The sequence below is a fragment of the Priapulus caudatus genome, unplaced genomic scaffold, assembly GCF_000485595.1.
Source record: "Priapulus caudatus unplaced genomic scaffold, Priapulus_caudatus-5.0.1 Scaffold233, whole genome shotgun sequence".
NCBI lineage: Eukaryota > Metazoa > Priapulida > Priapulimorpha > Priapulimorphida > Priapulidae > Priapulus > Priapulus caudatus.
In genome coordinates this window covers 138,966-154,300 of record NW_014577294.1, presented here as the reverse complement: position 1 = coordinate 154,300, position 15,335 = coordinate 138,966, and the positions used below count along the sequence as shown (strand labels likewise).

General features: G+C 42.7%; 1 protein-coding gene across 1 annotated transcript in view; it reads left to right on the top strand.

The window, feature by feature from the left end:
• LOC106807761 (twitchin-like) overlaps positions 1 to 15,335 on the top strand; it is a gene marked incomplete at its 3' end in the record, with an annotated part of 171,136 nt that overhangs the window by 153,667 nt on the left and 2,134 nt on the right. Inside the window, 15 exon segments of the mRNA XM_014810212.1 lie at positions 6,333 to 6,490; positions 6,708 to 6,837; positions 7,134 to 7,305; positions 7,610 to 7,731; positions 9,972 to 10,016; positions 10,142 to 10,201; positions 10,633 to 10,729; positions 11,005 to 11,208; positions 11,644 to 11,891; positions 12,273 to 12,366; positions 12,772 to 12,924; positions 13,259 to 13,382; positions 13,862 to 13,964; positions 14,369 to 14,486; positions 14,826 to 14,998. Coding sequence (XP_014665698.1) covers positions 6,333 to 6,490; positions 6,708 to 6,837; positions 7,134 to 7,305; positions 7,610 to 7,731; positions 9,972 to 10,016; positions 10,142 to 10,201; positions 10,633 to 10,729; positions 11,005 to 11,208; positions 11,644 to 11,891; positions 12,273 to 12,366; positions 12,772 to 12,924; positions 13,259 to 13,382; positions 13,862 to 13,964; positions 14,369 to 14,486; positions 14,826 to 14,998 — 2,001 coding nt within the window.

The following is a 15,335-nucleotide window of genomic DNA, read 5'->3' as shown; positions in this document are numbered from 1 at the left end:
CCAGATTCGTTCGAGGTGATGGACCTTTCAGAGTCAAGCTGCCTTAAGACGGAAAGGAAGTCAAGGTACACAAAAATTTACGACATTTCATCTTACGACTTTCTTACGCTTTTGTTTGCAAATTACTTATTGCTATAGTCGTGGCATATAGGCGATGACACGTGCCGAGAGTCAGTGCCTACTAATGTCTTATTTATAGGGGCGATACATTTCATCCGGATTAGTTTGATCATTCAATTAAATATTAATTTATTAAAATTACGACGTTTGATTCGGTACAGGACGAACGATGAAGACGTAAAGTGTTCCATTCGATGACTTTGTCCGACATCAGACTTCGAAGGACGCTCAGAGATGGTGTCTGGCAAATACAAGTTGGTCATTGAGAACGGGACAGTGGCACTTGCGATCGCTGGCCTGTCAACGTCAAAGTGCAGGGCTAGGCTATACCCAGTGTAGCCACGTAGATGTTGTCATTGACAACATTAGCGGCGACTATGTGCATTCTGGCGACGATTAAGGTGGATGGATTCACAGGCAGCTCTGACCAACTCAGCGTACGGATAGAGGCGTTTTAAAAACGTGCTTAACAACGAACATGTCGGCAATACTGCGACAAATTTGCGTGTGCGCGTAAAATAGCAAGTATAGAGCTGGAGCTAAAAATGAAATTAGGATACAAAAACACAAATGATCACCATAGCCATACTGCAATAATGCGCACTGGTTAGATCATTGTGCCCCTGGATGTTTCAAGACCTGACATTTATCTCTTATGGGCATACCTTTCCCGCAAGACCAATTGTTATAATAAGATAGGAGCATGACATCTAGTTTTAAAATGCATGATTTAATCCCGATAGGTGTGCTTGCTTATCTATCTTCTATCTTATCCTATCTAAGTCTATCTATCTATCTATCTATGCTATCTATATCGTATCTAGTCTATGGCTGATTATCTATCTATTATCTACTCTATCTATTCCTATCTAATCTATCTATCTATCTTACTATCTACTGATCTTATCTATTATCTATCTATCTGATCGTATCGTATCTATCTATTATCTATCGATATAATTATATATATATATATTATATTATATACTATATCATATCGGTGTTCGTCCCTGACACGGTAGGCACAAGCCAACCGAAACCGACGGGACAGCTGCGATGTATCCCGATGTCTCGCACAGAAGCTGTGCCACGCTCGCGTCGGAAGCCAACCGAAGGACGATGGTGAAGTCCGGTGAATCACTACGTAAGTCGAGAGCGAGCACACCGACCAAACGCCTTCCTCGGCAACCGCCAACAGCAGACTTGCAAGGTGCGTCCGCATTGTCTCTCTCGGTTGGTTATCGCTCATATCTTTAGCAAACACATTGAACAGCAAATGAATTTTAATGCCGTGTTCCGGTTCCAGTGTTTTGTTCGTTGCCACGAGTTCATAAGATAATCAATAATAATAATAATGGTTGAATATATACCTGGATAGTAAATTGTATAAGCGTTGTATGCAAAACATCAACAAACTAAATGGATATGATAATCCGCACCTGCTAATAATTCTCCGGCGTTCGCTATTGCGCTCGTCGTTCGTGTATAACAGGCAGAATTTTAAGTATCACCTAACGTTTTGTCTGTATATGCAACATAATATTTTATAATCTATATAAGTATTATAGTATCTCTTTATAAATAGTGATATTAACAAGTTGTTGTGGATTTACTCGTTGCAGGATACTAGTTCACAACTCAGGGTCTGATTGACGGGCAACAGTGATGAGTTCCGCGTGTGTTTCTGTCACGCAAAAGCGGAAGAGCGAAGCCACTGGTGTCCGATCTACCTGTCCGATTGCCGAAACTGCCGTTCGGTTACGTCCTGTCAAACGTTTTGTGCCTCATCAAAATGCCCCCGCGTTATCGCTCAGCGCACGCCATATGTCGTGTGCTTAGTTATGACGAGTTAGTCTAGTTTCAAGTTCTTCAGCAGAGACGATTAGTAAGATAGGCAATGCTACTTGCTTTTTTTTTTTAAACATGTACACAGTCATTCTGGCTTGCTATTTGTAGGTCCGGTAAATCTTAAGGCCGTAATTGCGATGAAGTATTGCTACATGCAATTCCTATAAAGGAAAATATGGCAGTTAGATTACAACCATCGGTGCCATAATATAATATGTGTGTTGCGTGCCGTGCCGTGCGTGCGCTGCTGTGCGTGCGTGCGTGCGTGCGTGCGTGTACGTGGCATTTGATACACGTACAATATAATTCTATATCAAACATTTTTAGCGCCAATATTTTATCCTTCAGCGCTCTACTGTCTAAACATCATATGATGCTTTTTCTCGCGAACAGACCGCCAGCGTATAAACCGCCGGCATCCCGGAGGTATCACAGGTTGGAGCGGCGACTATTGCGTCAGCCTCAGCTGGGAGCAGACCGACGTTCGGACGGTCGGCGGCAAGATCGCAGGGCTTACTGGTAGAGAAGCGCGAGTCGACTCTACCCGACTGGATGCGATGCAACCCGTCGCTGTGTCCGCGACCATCATTCAACGTGCCTAACCTGATCGAGGACAGACATACGAGTTCCCGCATCATAGCCGTCAACGCAGGCGCGGTCGAGCGAAGCCGTTTCATCAACTCCACCCCTGTCAAGGTCAAGGACCCACGAGTAGCGCGCCACATGATAGTCCGAGTACCACGTTAACCATTCGAACGTTGAAATTCGATATGCAACTATCAATGCGAATTCTGCACATGCGTAAAATACAAGTCTATTCCAAGCCTGATCGATTTAATTAGACAGTATAAAAGTCAACACGGCTGAATAATGCATGTGTGTCAAGCAGCGCTGCATTACAAGCATGAGGTAACTTGAATGACCACGCCGTGATTGGCTTTATTGCAGCCCGCGTGCTACCTGAGTTTGGTACCGGTCAACTGAAAGAAAGCCCCGTCACGGGCGTACAGGGCAAGTCCGGCAAGTTTTGAATGCGCGAGATTCTTGCTTACACAGGCCTACTAATCACAATGGTGAGATGCTGTCATGCTGATATCATATCAGTAAAAATTATTCATCACAAGACTGCATATTTTATTATATGAAAGCGTTTGCCGTAACCGGCGGCCGCATAGCATGCGCCCAAAAAACAAATTAAAATATTAATTCGCGATATATATCGCATGATATTCGACCATTTTCATATGAAATATTAATATATGTACAAAAAATGCCTTTTTTTTCTCTGCAACCCCGACCCGCCCCCGGTCCTGTCCCGGCCCTCCCGTCCTCGTGCTCCGGCCGTCGCCGGGCTCGCGGTGTGGTTGGCGCCGTCGTCCCCGCGGGCGCCCCCGTCCGTGCGGTACCGCTACAATCGCGATCGCCGAATAACGCTATCACCGCTGTAAAGCTCGTAGACCCAGTAAATGCATGTATTCAAATTCACCAACCATTCTTTGCACCTCACAATCAAGGTACTAATTGGTTTACACCAGAAAGGAGAGCTTCGGACGGCGAGAAAGGTACAACAGTTGCACCAGGGACGGCTGACTAGACATTTCCCTCACTGTCATGACGAGATGTATCGCCGAGGCGCCGACGAGTACGTGTGCCAGGGCGCTCAACAAAGCTGGCTCCCGCGCCTCTCGCGGCCGATCTCACAATTCATGTGAGTACTGATTCCACCACATGTGTATAGTTACTGATCTCACCATCATGGTAAGTTAACTGATCTCACAAATAATGTGTAAGTTACTGATCTCTACATCAATGTGTTAACGTATATTGATCTCACCATCATGCTGTTAAGTTAGCTGACTCACCATCATGTGTATATTACATAGATTCAACGCTCATGTGTAGTTTACTTGATCTTACCAGCCATGATGTAAGCTTACTGATCCTCACCATGCATGCTGTAAGTTAACTGATCTCGACCATCATGTGTAAGTTACGCTGAAAAATCTCCCCCGCCATGTGTAAGTTGGCGATCTCACGCATCATGTGTAAGTTTACTGATCTGCACACCATGTGATAAGTTACTGCATCTCACCATCACTGTCGCTAACGTTAACTGATCTCACCATCAATGATGCTAAGTTACTGAATCTCACACACAGTGTAAGTTACTGATCTCACCACCATGTTGTAAGTCACTGATCGTCACCATCATGTGTAAGTTACTGATCTCACAAATCATGATGTAAAGTTGACGTGATCTCACCACTCATGTGTAATGTTATGATGCTCACCATGCCTGTGTAAGTTACCTGATCTCACCATCATAGTGTAAAGTACTGAATCCTCACGACCATGTATAAAGTTACTGATCTCACCATCATGTGTAAGTTACTGATCTCACCATCATGTGTAAGGTACTGATCTCACCATTCATGTGTAAGTTACTGATCTCACACATATGCTGTAAGTTACCTGATCTCACCACCATGTGTAAGTTACTGATCTCACGCATCATGTGTAAGTGGCATGATCTCGACCACCATGTGTAGTTGACTGGATCTCCACCATCATGGTGTAAGTTACTGATCTCACCATATGTGTAAGTTACTGATCTCACCATGCTCATGTGTAGGTTACGGATCTTCACATTATGTGTAAGTTACTGATCTCACCATCATGTGTCAGGTACTGATGCTCACCATCTGTGTAAGCTTTACTGATCTTCACCATCATGTGTAGAAGTTACTGATCTCACCATCATGTGTAAGTTTACTGAATCTCACCATCATGTGCCTAAGTTTACTGATGCTCACCATTCATGTGTAAGCAAGTCACTGATCTACGCATGCATGCTGTCAAGTTACTGATCTCACCATCATGTGTAAGCAATGTTAATCTCACCATTATGGTGTAAGTTACTGATCTCACCATCATGTGTAAGTTGACTGATCTCACCACCATGTAGTAAGTTACTGATCTCACCATATGTGTAAGTTACTTGCATCTACCATCACGAGATGATCTCAACCATCATGTGTAAGTTAGCTGATGCTCACCATCATGTGCTACGTTACTGATCTCACCAATTTTTTTTTTCATTTGGTGGTGTCGACCTCCAGCCATCTGTGTAATTAGCTGATCTCACCACCATGTGTAAGTTACCTGATGCTCACCATTATGTGTAAGTTACTGAGTCTGCACGCACCATGTGTAAGTTACTGATCTCACCATCATGTGTAAGTTAGCTGATGGCTCACCATTAATGTGTAAGTTACTGCATCTCACCATCAATGTGTAAGTTACGGATCTCACGCATTTATGTGCTAAGTTACTGATCTGCACATCATGTGTCAGCTTACTAATCTCACCATCATGTGTAAGTTACTGATTCCACCATCATGTGTAAGTTATGATCTCACGCATCATGTGTAAGTTTACTGATCTACCATCGATGTGTAAGTTTACTGATCTCACAATACAGGTGTAAGTTACTGATCGCACTATCATGATGTAAGTTACTGACTCTCACCATCAATGTGTAGATATTAAATCCACCATTATGTGTAAGCTTACTGATCTCACCATCATGGTGTAAGTTACTGATCTCACCACCATGTGTAAGTTACTGATCTCACCATCATGTGTAAGTTACTGATCTCACCATCATGTGTAAGTTACTGATCTCACCATCATGTGTAAGTTACTGATCTCACTATCATGTGTAAGTTAACGCGGCCGAACGAAAGTGCATGAGTCACCGACGTGGAGGGTGAAAGCGATAGAATGAGGGAGAGAGAGAAAGAATTATGGGGAGAGCGATAGAACGAGGGAGAAAGAGAAAGAATTATGGGGAGAGCGATAGAACTAGGCGAGAGATAGGTGAGAGAGATGAGGCAAAAAAGGCGTGAGTGCAAGAGAGAGAGAGAGAGAGGGGGGAGGAAGGGGGAGAAAGAGAGAGCGACACAGAGAACGTGCGCAAGAGGGCGAGAGAGGGAGATGAGAAAAGAAAAATACCGAGAGATGGGAGTGTGAATATATGTGTGTGCGTGTATGCGTGAGTGCGTGTGTTTATGCGTGTACGTGTGCGTGCGAGCGTGTGTTACTCAGTTTAACAATTGAATATATTGCGTAAACCAATAATTTTTCGTTCCGCCTATTTATGCACTCGAGAAGAAGTAGATTGCAAAATCCAAGGTATGATTAAATATGATATGATGGAAGCAATTGTTTTTAGCATTAGGTTTTTAACAAAAATGATATATCATCTATCATAAATCGTTTTCATAAACACAATCTATCCTGTAAATAATTACTCGTTTACCAATTTACTTGTCAATTAATGCCATTTTGCTTTTTCTCTCTAGCACCACCGAAGATTATCATACCACCACGGTTTGCTGACGTTGCTACATTTGAAAAGGGAGAGACAATCGTCATCAAAATACCGTTCACTGGTAACCCGAAACCCAAGGCTATCTGGTCACACGAAGGAGAGGACATAGAACATGGAGGCCAATACAAGGTAAAATACTACTGATGTTAAGCTAATCAATAATTAGTAACAAATATTTGTCATTTAATGACAGTGTTTATCTATCATTTAGTATTATATATAAATGTGTAATTTTTACGTAATGTTATATAATATTAATTTATTCTTAATTATAAGAATATCAGGTAAACATTAATGTAAGAGAACCACCTCGTGGCCGTTAGTAACGATCACTGTTTGCGTACAGGTGGAGTTGGGAGAGAGGCACGCCATCCTTACTATCAGAGACACAGATAAGAAGGACAGCGGACCCTACCGACTATTCCTCGAGAACAACCTAGGTCAGGACAGCACTGTCATCAACATACAGATCAACGGTAAGCCGGGAATAGACCTGCTGCGTATAGTATATTAACCATAAATAGTCCAATAATGCACTATAATAGTAAAATATCAGAAACAATTGTATCTACGTTACAATACGTTTAAATGAAATTAAATAAGATTGAATAAAGTAAGATAGTAGTAAGTAATAAATAAGGTAAATTAAATTAAATTAGAAAAGATTCCCCCTAAGCGGTTCGGAAACGAAGCGGGCAATCTATAGTTTAAAATGTATTTTAAGATTTCTCAATAATTCGGTGCGGTAATAATCGTTATGTCTCCGTTGCAGACAAGCCGGACCCGCCGCGCTTCCCTCTGGTGGAGAACGTGCGCGACACCTCCGTCACGTTGTCATGGAAACCACCGAACAATGATGGCGGCAGCTTCATCACGGAGTACGTTATCGAGAAGTGCGAGCCATCGGTAGATCCTCTGAAGTGGATCCGCGTCGGTAGCCAAAGGTACGTAGTTCTCTCCCCACCCCCCAAAAACCGCTCTCCCCCGTCCGCTCTGTCCCTCCCTTCGGGGATCTCTCTCTCTTTCTTTCTTTCTTTCTTTTTCCCCCCTCCATTCCCTCTCTCTCCTTCTCTCTCTTTCTCTCTGTCGCTATCTATCTAGTATATATTATGCTAAAATGTAATAATCATTGATTGTGATGTAGTTTCATATTATCATCAAGTATGGTTATATTAATGCCGACTTTTACCTCTACTAGTTTTGGAGCTGCAGCTCACCCACAAATTCTATAACGCCGTCATATTGCAGGTTCACGTACCACACGATGGAAAACCTCGAGCCTAACAAGCAATATCAGTTCCGAGTCTGTGCCGAGAATTTCTACGGCAGGAGTGAGCCCTGCGAACCAACGGCTCCTATCAAGACCCAGGGTAAGTCTACGCCTGTAATGCTGAAAAGGTCTATGTCCCCCAGGGTACTGCCGGAACGTACCCTGGTACTATCTAATATGCCGGACCGTACCTCGCCTACTCCACTAACGAGTCTAGGGAGTCGCCTACGCTTACTCGTATACCCTAGTTTTCTTTCTGCCATAACTCCATACGCCTACACTCCTAACCATATCAAATAGTTTACCAGGGTACTGTTCGGTATACGGACCGTACCCAGGTAGCGTTCGGCAGTACCCTGGGGACATAGACCCTATGAGCGCCTGAATGGTTCCCCTCACCCGTCTTCTCTTTTCTCCATATCGCAACGCAGTCCACGCTATGCTGTTCGTTCCTCGGGTGTGCGTTCGGTAGAGCGTTGGTCGTTGCGTTTCTTTCACTGTATTTTACGAGTGTTCGATTTCGTAGCCGACTTTACGGTCTGTAAATCTGTTCAGTTCTTATCGTTGCATTTGTGTTGGATGTGTTGCTAGAAATTTCTTTGCTGTGAGAGAGTTAGAATAGAACGCGAGAATGTTAGCTAGACAGATATATGAAGCGGTGTTGATCAATAATATCAGAGTAGATAATAACACATCTACTCTTGATAATATCAAACTCGTTGTTTCGGCTTTAGATTTAAATGAGACTAGTTGTATTCAAACACATATTTAAATTTGACTTCATTCATATATAGATATATTTATTTATTAATTATTTATTTATTTATTTGTTTATTTATTTAATTATTTATTTATTTATTTATTTATTTATTTATTTATATAATTGCAGCAACGTTATTTCAGCGAGTGATTGATTTTTTAATATAATTGGCAAAATAATAAATTAAAAATGAGATTTATTCTCGAAGATCTTCTGGAGAATAAACGTGTTCAACTGCAAATTTTATGCATATATAGTTAAGCATGGATTGTGAATTATAATAATTACTGTAATATTTATTTTGCTGTTAGGTGTTGCCTGCTAACAATTACCTTTTCCTAGTTGAAAAATATTTATTTCGCGTGGAATTTTATTAATTATATGCATTTAGTTCAATCAACGTACCTAATGTGTCAGATTATTACAAATTAGCATTTGTGTATTGTGCAATACAACTTTTATTAATATGTTGGTCATTATTTCATTTGTAAACTACCTTTAAAACCTATTAACAGCATTTTCAAAATTCTATGGCTACAATGCTGTCTGTTTGGTCTGACATGTTTGGTTTTAGCATAGCTTTATTATCCGTTATCAACATTTGTTAGAATTTGCTGTGGCGCTAACTATTATCTGCGACTTTTCTTCCATACCATTCTACGGAATGGACTTCTTCTATACATTCACTGCTCGCTGGAAACGTGCGTGAAAATATGCAGGCGAGTAGCCAGTATATATGCAGTGTGTGAGTGCTGATTCACTGTCGGTCGCAAGGTACTGCAATAAAAAACTAAAAAATTATAGCACTCTTATATGTATGCTTATCTTCTCTCTCTGCTCTCTTCTCTGCGTCCGCTCTCTCTTCTCTCGTGCTCCTCGTCTCTCTGCGCTTCTTTCTTACATCGCTACCTCTCTCTCTTCTCTCTCTTCTTCGCTCTGCGTCTTCTCTCTCTCTCTCTCTCTCTCTCTCTCTAGCTCGCTCATGCTCACGCTATCTTTCTTTCTCTCTCTCTCTATCTCTCTCTCTCTCACGTACTCGCTCTATCTTCCTTTCTTTCCATGTCTCTCTCTCTGTCACTCTCTCTCTCTTCGCTTTCTCTCGCACAAACACGCGCGCTGTCTTTCGCATCCCCCTTCTCTCTCCATTTCTGTTGTCCACGTATCATTTTTTTCAACAGCTAAGTCGCTACATTCGGAACACGTAAATTAAAACGATAATACGGTTTTGAAGTTCCTCGAGTAATCCTCTCTCAAGACAACCGTTGTCCGTTTTTCATATTATCATTGACCATGCAGCAAAAGCCCCATCATAGAAACTTTACAGCGATAGTCTTTGGTGCCGGACTATCAATTAAGTAAACCAGCAATAATAATAACATATTGATTTTCGCCAAACTCATAATCGATATAATTTTTTGCATTTTTAAACTATAAAAACATGCAACTCCAATAATATTTCAACCGGTTGTTCGTTCGTCGGTCGTTGTTCGTCACATATTTAAACAATATGTGATATTCAAAGATGGATAAGCAGTTATTGTTGAGTGATATTACATTTGCTGATGTTGCTTGACTATTCACAGAATCAGACGAATACAACAAAAAGAAGGGCCCACCATATGAAGGTAATTATGAGTTGACTATATCTATATTTACATACATAAACTAAGAAATATCCTACAAGCATTGACTTAAATGACCTTGCTTTTTACCTTGCTGTGGCTTACACGTGTCTCTGGCATATTTATAGATGAACATGGCAGGAAGATCAGAGGAAGGGGACCGATACAAGATAACTATGACCGATTCTGTAAGTATATGTTATTTTTCGTGGCCTATGTTCATTAGCCTCATGTTTTATTGTGAACGAACTTAAACGAACTTAACGAACTTAAACGAACTTAACAAACTTACACGAACTCTAGAAAATTTCTAAAAACGTGTACTTAATTCAATTCCAAAAGACTTTACCTTGTTGTCCTTAAATGAACCAGAAGCGGGTACCAATATATATATCTTAGTTCATCCGTCAACTGTATAGATCAATGGCATCGAGTATTAAGTTCGTTCAACCACCCACGTTGAGTAGGAAGCGTACTGGACCTGCGTCCCGAAGAGACGGTCCAGACATCCGTTTCACATATGCTTAGCACAGAGATATATTCTCGTGAACTATGCTTTCACACTTGCTATTACGGTATGTAAGTTTTAACTGGTATGTGTCTGCGTGTTTTTCTCAAGTCTACGATTACAACAAGAAGTATCCGTCCCAGCCGCCGGTGAAGATCAAGCATGGCAGCGTATATGATGACTACGACATACTGGAAGAATTGGGAGTGTAAGTACGATTGTGAAATATAATAGATTAATAAACAATATATAAATATATATATGTGTGTGTGTGTGTGTGTGTGTGTGTGTGTGTGTGTGTGTGTGTGTGTGTGTGTGTGTGCGCGCGCGCGTGCGTGCGTGCGTCGCGCACTACTCGACTCCTTTAACATCAGACCGCGTGTGTCAACGATATCCTTCCTCGCTCTCTTGTAATTAGAACCTTCGCTAGACTATAATCTCTATACCGATCTTTACTTACATTCGCGCTGCTCTTGATTACAGGGGTGCGTTTGGCGTTGTTCATCGCTGCGTGGAGAAGGCCACCGGTAACGCGTTCGCTGCTAAGTTCACGAACACCACCAGCCCGCAGGAGAAGGCGCTCATACGCACCGAAATCGAGACGATGAACAACCTGCATCACCCGAACCTGCTGCGCCTTCACGATGCGTACGAGGCTCCTGACGAGATGTGCATGATCATGGAATAGTAAGTGCCGCCTGACGGCAGCAGGCATTGTACCGTACGACATAAATAATATTGATGATGATGATGATAATGATGATGATGATGATGATGATGATGATGATGATGATGACAAAAGAATAATGATGATGATGATAATGATGATGATGATGATGATGATGATGATGATGATGATGATGATGATGCTAATAATAATAATGATAATAATAATAATAAGTGCAAAATTCTGGATTGAATCCCTATGTCCCAGGTTGGGACACGGCCAACCCAGAAACCACCGGCTAATGCCGTGATCCACTTTGGAAATAATAATAATATTAGTAATAATAATAATAATTTTAAGCATCATCATTATCATCATCATCATCATCATCAATTATAATAACAATAATTATCCTTACACAATTAGTGTTAACCTACTCTTCTACTTTCGCGCAGCTTGTCCGGCGGCGAGCTGTTTGAGCGCATCACCTCCGACAACTACAAGATGACGGAGGCCGAAGCCATACACTACATGCAGCAGGTGTGCCAGGGACTGCGGCACATGCACGAGAACAGCATCGTGCATCTCGACATCAAGCCCGAGAACGTGATGGCGACGACGAATAAGTCGACCGACGTGAAGATGATCGATTTCGGACTGTCGGCGAAGCTGAACCCGAAGGAGCCGGTATATATCACAACAGGTGAGAGCGTAGAAGCGGAGAGGAGCTGACATGAAGAACATAATATAAATATATATGTAAAATACAATATGTACATATATATTATATATATAATATATGTATATATATATAAGCGGAGAGAAGCAGACATGCATGAGCAACATTATGCCATGTAGGTGTGAAGGGGTGGAAACTGTCATGGGCAGCATTACGCAGGTGTAAACAAGCGGATCAGAGGATGTCAAAATCGTCAATCCACCTGCAACTTCAACCCGTAGTTTGAACCCGTGTGGTTGGACAGTGCTGCGACTATATATCTAATGTGCTTCTCGCGTCTCTCTACATCAATTCGTTTTTGACTTGTCGGAGGGACTTTATCATAATTGTTTTACGTTACAACAGGCACGGCTGACTTTGCTGCGCCAGAGATCGTTGAGAGGCAGCCTGTTGGGTTCTACACGGACATGTGGGCAGTCGGAGTGCTTTCCTATGTGCTGTAAGTGTAAGCTTCTTCCCGACGGATGCTCAGCGTATCAGCTGTGACTTAGTCCCCTCTGTTTGAATGTGTTAAGCAAGTGAAAGAGTAGATAACAAAATGAGTCGAAGAAGCAAATATAAAATGAAGAACAGTGTAGTAAAATTCGTCTAATCACATTATAACATTTTGGGTTCATACTGAGCTTTCTAGTTTAAAGTAATGAAGTAATTGAAGGTCTTCACATTTTCTCTCTATCATTAACCACACTTCATGTTGTTTTCATTGACCATCCTCTGTCTTTATATCAATCCTCTTTACTGGCAAAACGTTCGGGGTTTGCGCAACAAGAGTTGAAGCCATATCAGCTCTATACGTCTTCATCTCTATCATTAGCTCACCCTCCATGTTGTTCTCTGTGACCAGGCTTAGCGGATTGTCTCCGTTCGCCGGTGACGATGACGTAGAGACGTTGAAGAACGTGCGGCGCTGCGATTGGGCGTTTGAGCCGTCCGCCTTCCGCGGTATCTCCGACGAAGGGAAGGACTTCATCAAGAAACTACTGATGGCTGACAAAACGTACGTCAGAGGTTTCTACTGCGAGATGTGTGCGTGTGCGCGCGCGCACGCGCGTGCGTGCGTGCGTGCATGCGTGTGCGTGTGCGTGTGCGCGTGCGCGTGAGTGTGTGCGTGTGCGCGTGCGTGTGAGTATGTGAGTATGTGCGTCAGTGCGTGTATACGTGTGCGTGTGCGTGTGCGTGCGTGTGTGAGCGTGTGCGTGTGTGAGTGCGTATGTATATGTGTGGGCGTGCTTGCGTGCGCGCGATTCGTGCATCTGCGTGTGTCTGAGTGTATGATCTTTTTATGTGTATGTGTGTAATCGATCTATCTATCGCTGTGCGTGCCGTTGCAGTGAGAGGATGACTGTACACGAGGCGCTGGATCACCCGTGGCTGAAGGGTGAACTTGGCACCTTGGATCAGAAAATCCCCAACGAGAGATACCATCAGTTCAGAGACAAGATCCGCGACAAATACGTGAGTGTAGCCGGGTTCTCCGTCGCAGCCGCCAGTAAAGTCAACCCTGTGTTAGCGTTTACCTCCATAGAACGGACGTTTGTCCATAAAATACATTCCTTACATTTCACGCCAGTGATAGTTACACAGCGAAACTACCTCTATAGAACGGACACCTGTCTAGAGAACACATTTTTAGCGTTTACATTGAGTGGTCGGTATATTCAAATAGCCCACTTCTATGGAACGTTCATCTGCCTATTGAAGGCACCTTTGGCGTTACCCTTGAGCGGTAGTTATACAGTGTAACCAGATCTGTACATCAGACATCTGTCTGTAAAGGTCACAATTGGCGTTCCCTTTGATTGACCGTTATTTACAGGTTTAACTGTACCTGAGTGAATTATAAAATATACGAAGCAAGATACGCGCAATCTGCTTAAAAGAACATCGAACTTCATTTACTAAATAGATAGGTAACTTTCACGTTGTACTTTCAGAGCGCATGGCCACAACCCCATCTTGGCATTGGTCGTTTGGCTAACTACAGTTCTCTGCGCAAGCTTAGACCACAGGAATACAACATATTTGAAGGAGAATGGGGTAAGCGCAATTCTCGAATCCTCGGCTAGCATGTAGTGGAGGACTTGTAGCACAGAGTAGTCTTTCGGTTATGTAATTTTCTCTACGAGAAGCTACCTACCCCGTACAAGCAAGATTGTCTTCGTTTGCTAGCTGCTAAATTTCCGCTTATCGAGTTTCTTGGGTCATTTTCTGCTATGACATGTAGTTAATAATGGTATGTTTAACATTACCGTAAAAATTAATAAATTCATCAATTTAAAAAATGAATAACATGATTGCTTGTTACCAAGTTGTTAGTTATTTGGTTAATGGTGGTTGATGTTTGTCTGTGTGTGTGTGCGTGCGTGCGTGCGCGCGTGCGTATGTGCGAGTTATATCTATTGGTAATAGTTCCAAATATACTTGTGTATTTCCACCTACAGATCGCTACGAAGCAGCTCCCAGGTTTATCGTTAAGCCGTACAGTACGATGGCCATCGAGGGCAGGAGTGCTAAGTTTAATGCTAGGATCATTGCGCCATCCCCACCAATCGTCACCTGGTGAGTAAAACCGTACTGCGACGGGAATACCTGTCGTGCTGTCCATATCATGGTGAAAATTAAGTGATGGCAGAGTGCTCATGTTCAGGGTGGAAAGAAGCAAGGTTGCTACTTTGACAATAAGTTGTGTGTGTATTTTACAACAAGAAATTCCCACGTGCCGCGGCTCGCCAATTTCCGGTGGCGTTCAGATAAACGTGAAATAATTAAACATAGAATACTTCTGTAATGATAAACATCCACGAACATAGACGTCTTTTATCATTCAATATTCACTGGCGTATAAGGTTAACCATTGAGAGACCGTGATAACACGGTATTTTGTTTTCTTCCGTGCAGGTTGAAGGATGATTCACCGCTGTCTCAAGGCGTCAAGTACTTGCAGAAATACTTTGGCAGCGACTACTCAATGACGGTCAGTCGATGCAAGATGGAAGACGCAGGAGCCTACAAGCTACAGGCATCCAACTCATTCGGCACTCGCGAGCAGAAATGCCACCTGACTGTCGAAAGTAAGCCGCGGACTTAACACTTCGAGAATTTGCGACGCCGCGTGTAGCAACATTAGCCTCGTTCACACGAGACCTCGTATTTCTGAAATACCGGATTTGCGAAATACCGTATCTGAGACAAATACGCGGCCGAGCGTTCACACGCTGATTCGCGGCTCCAGAAATACGGTATTTGCGAAATACCGAATCTGAGACAAATACGCGGCCGAGCGTTCACACGCTGATTCGCGGCTCCAGAAATACGGTATTTGCAAGCTGCGAGCTGCTTAAGGCCACCGCACACCAGACGATTTTTACAAACGATGAAACGATGAAGCGATGAAACGATGAAACGATG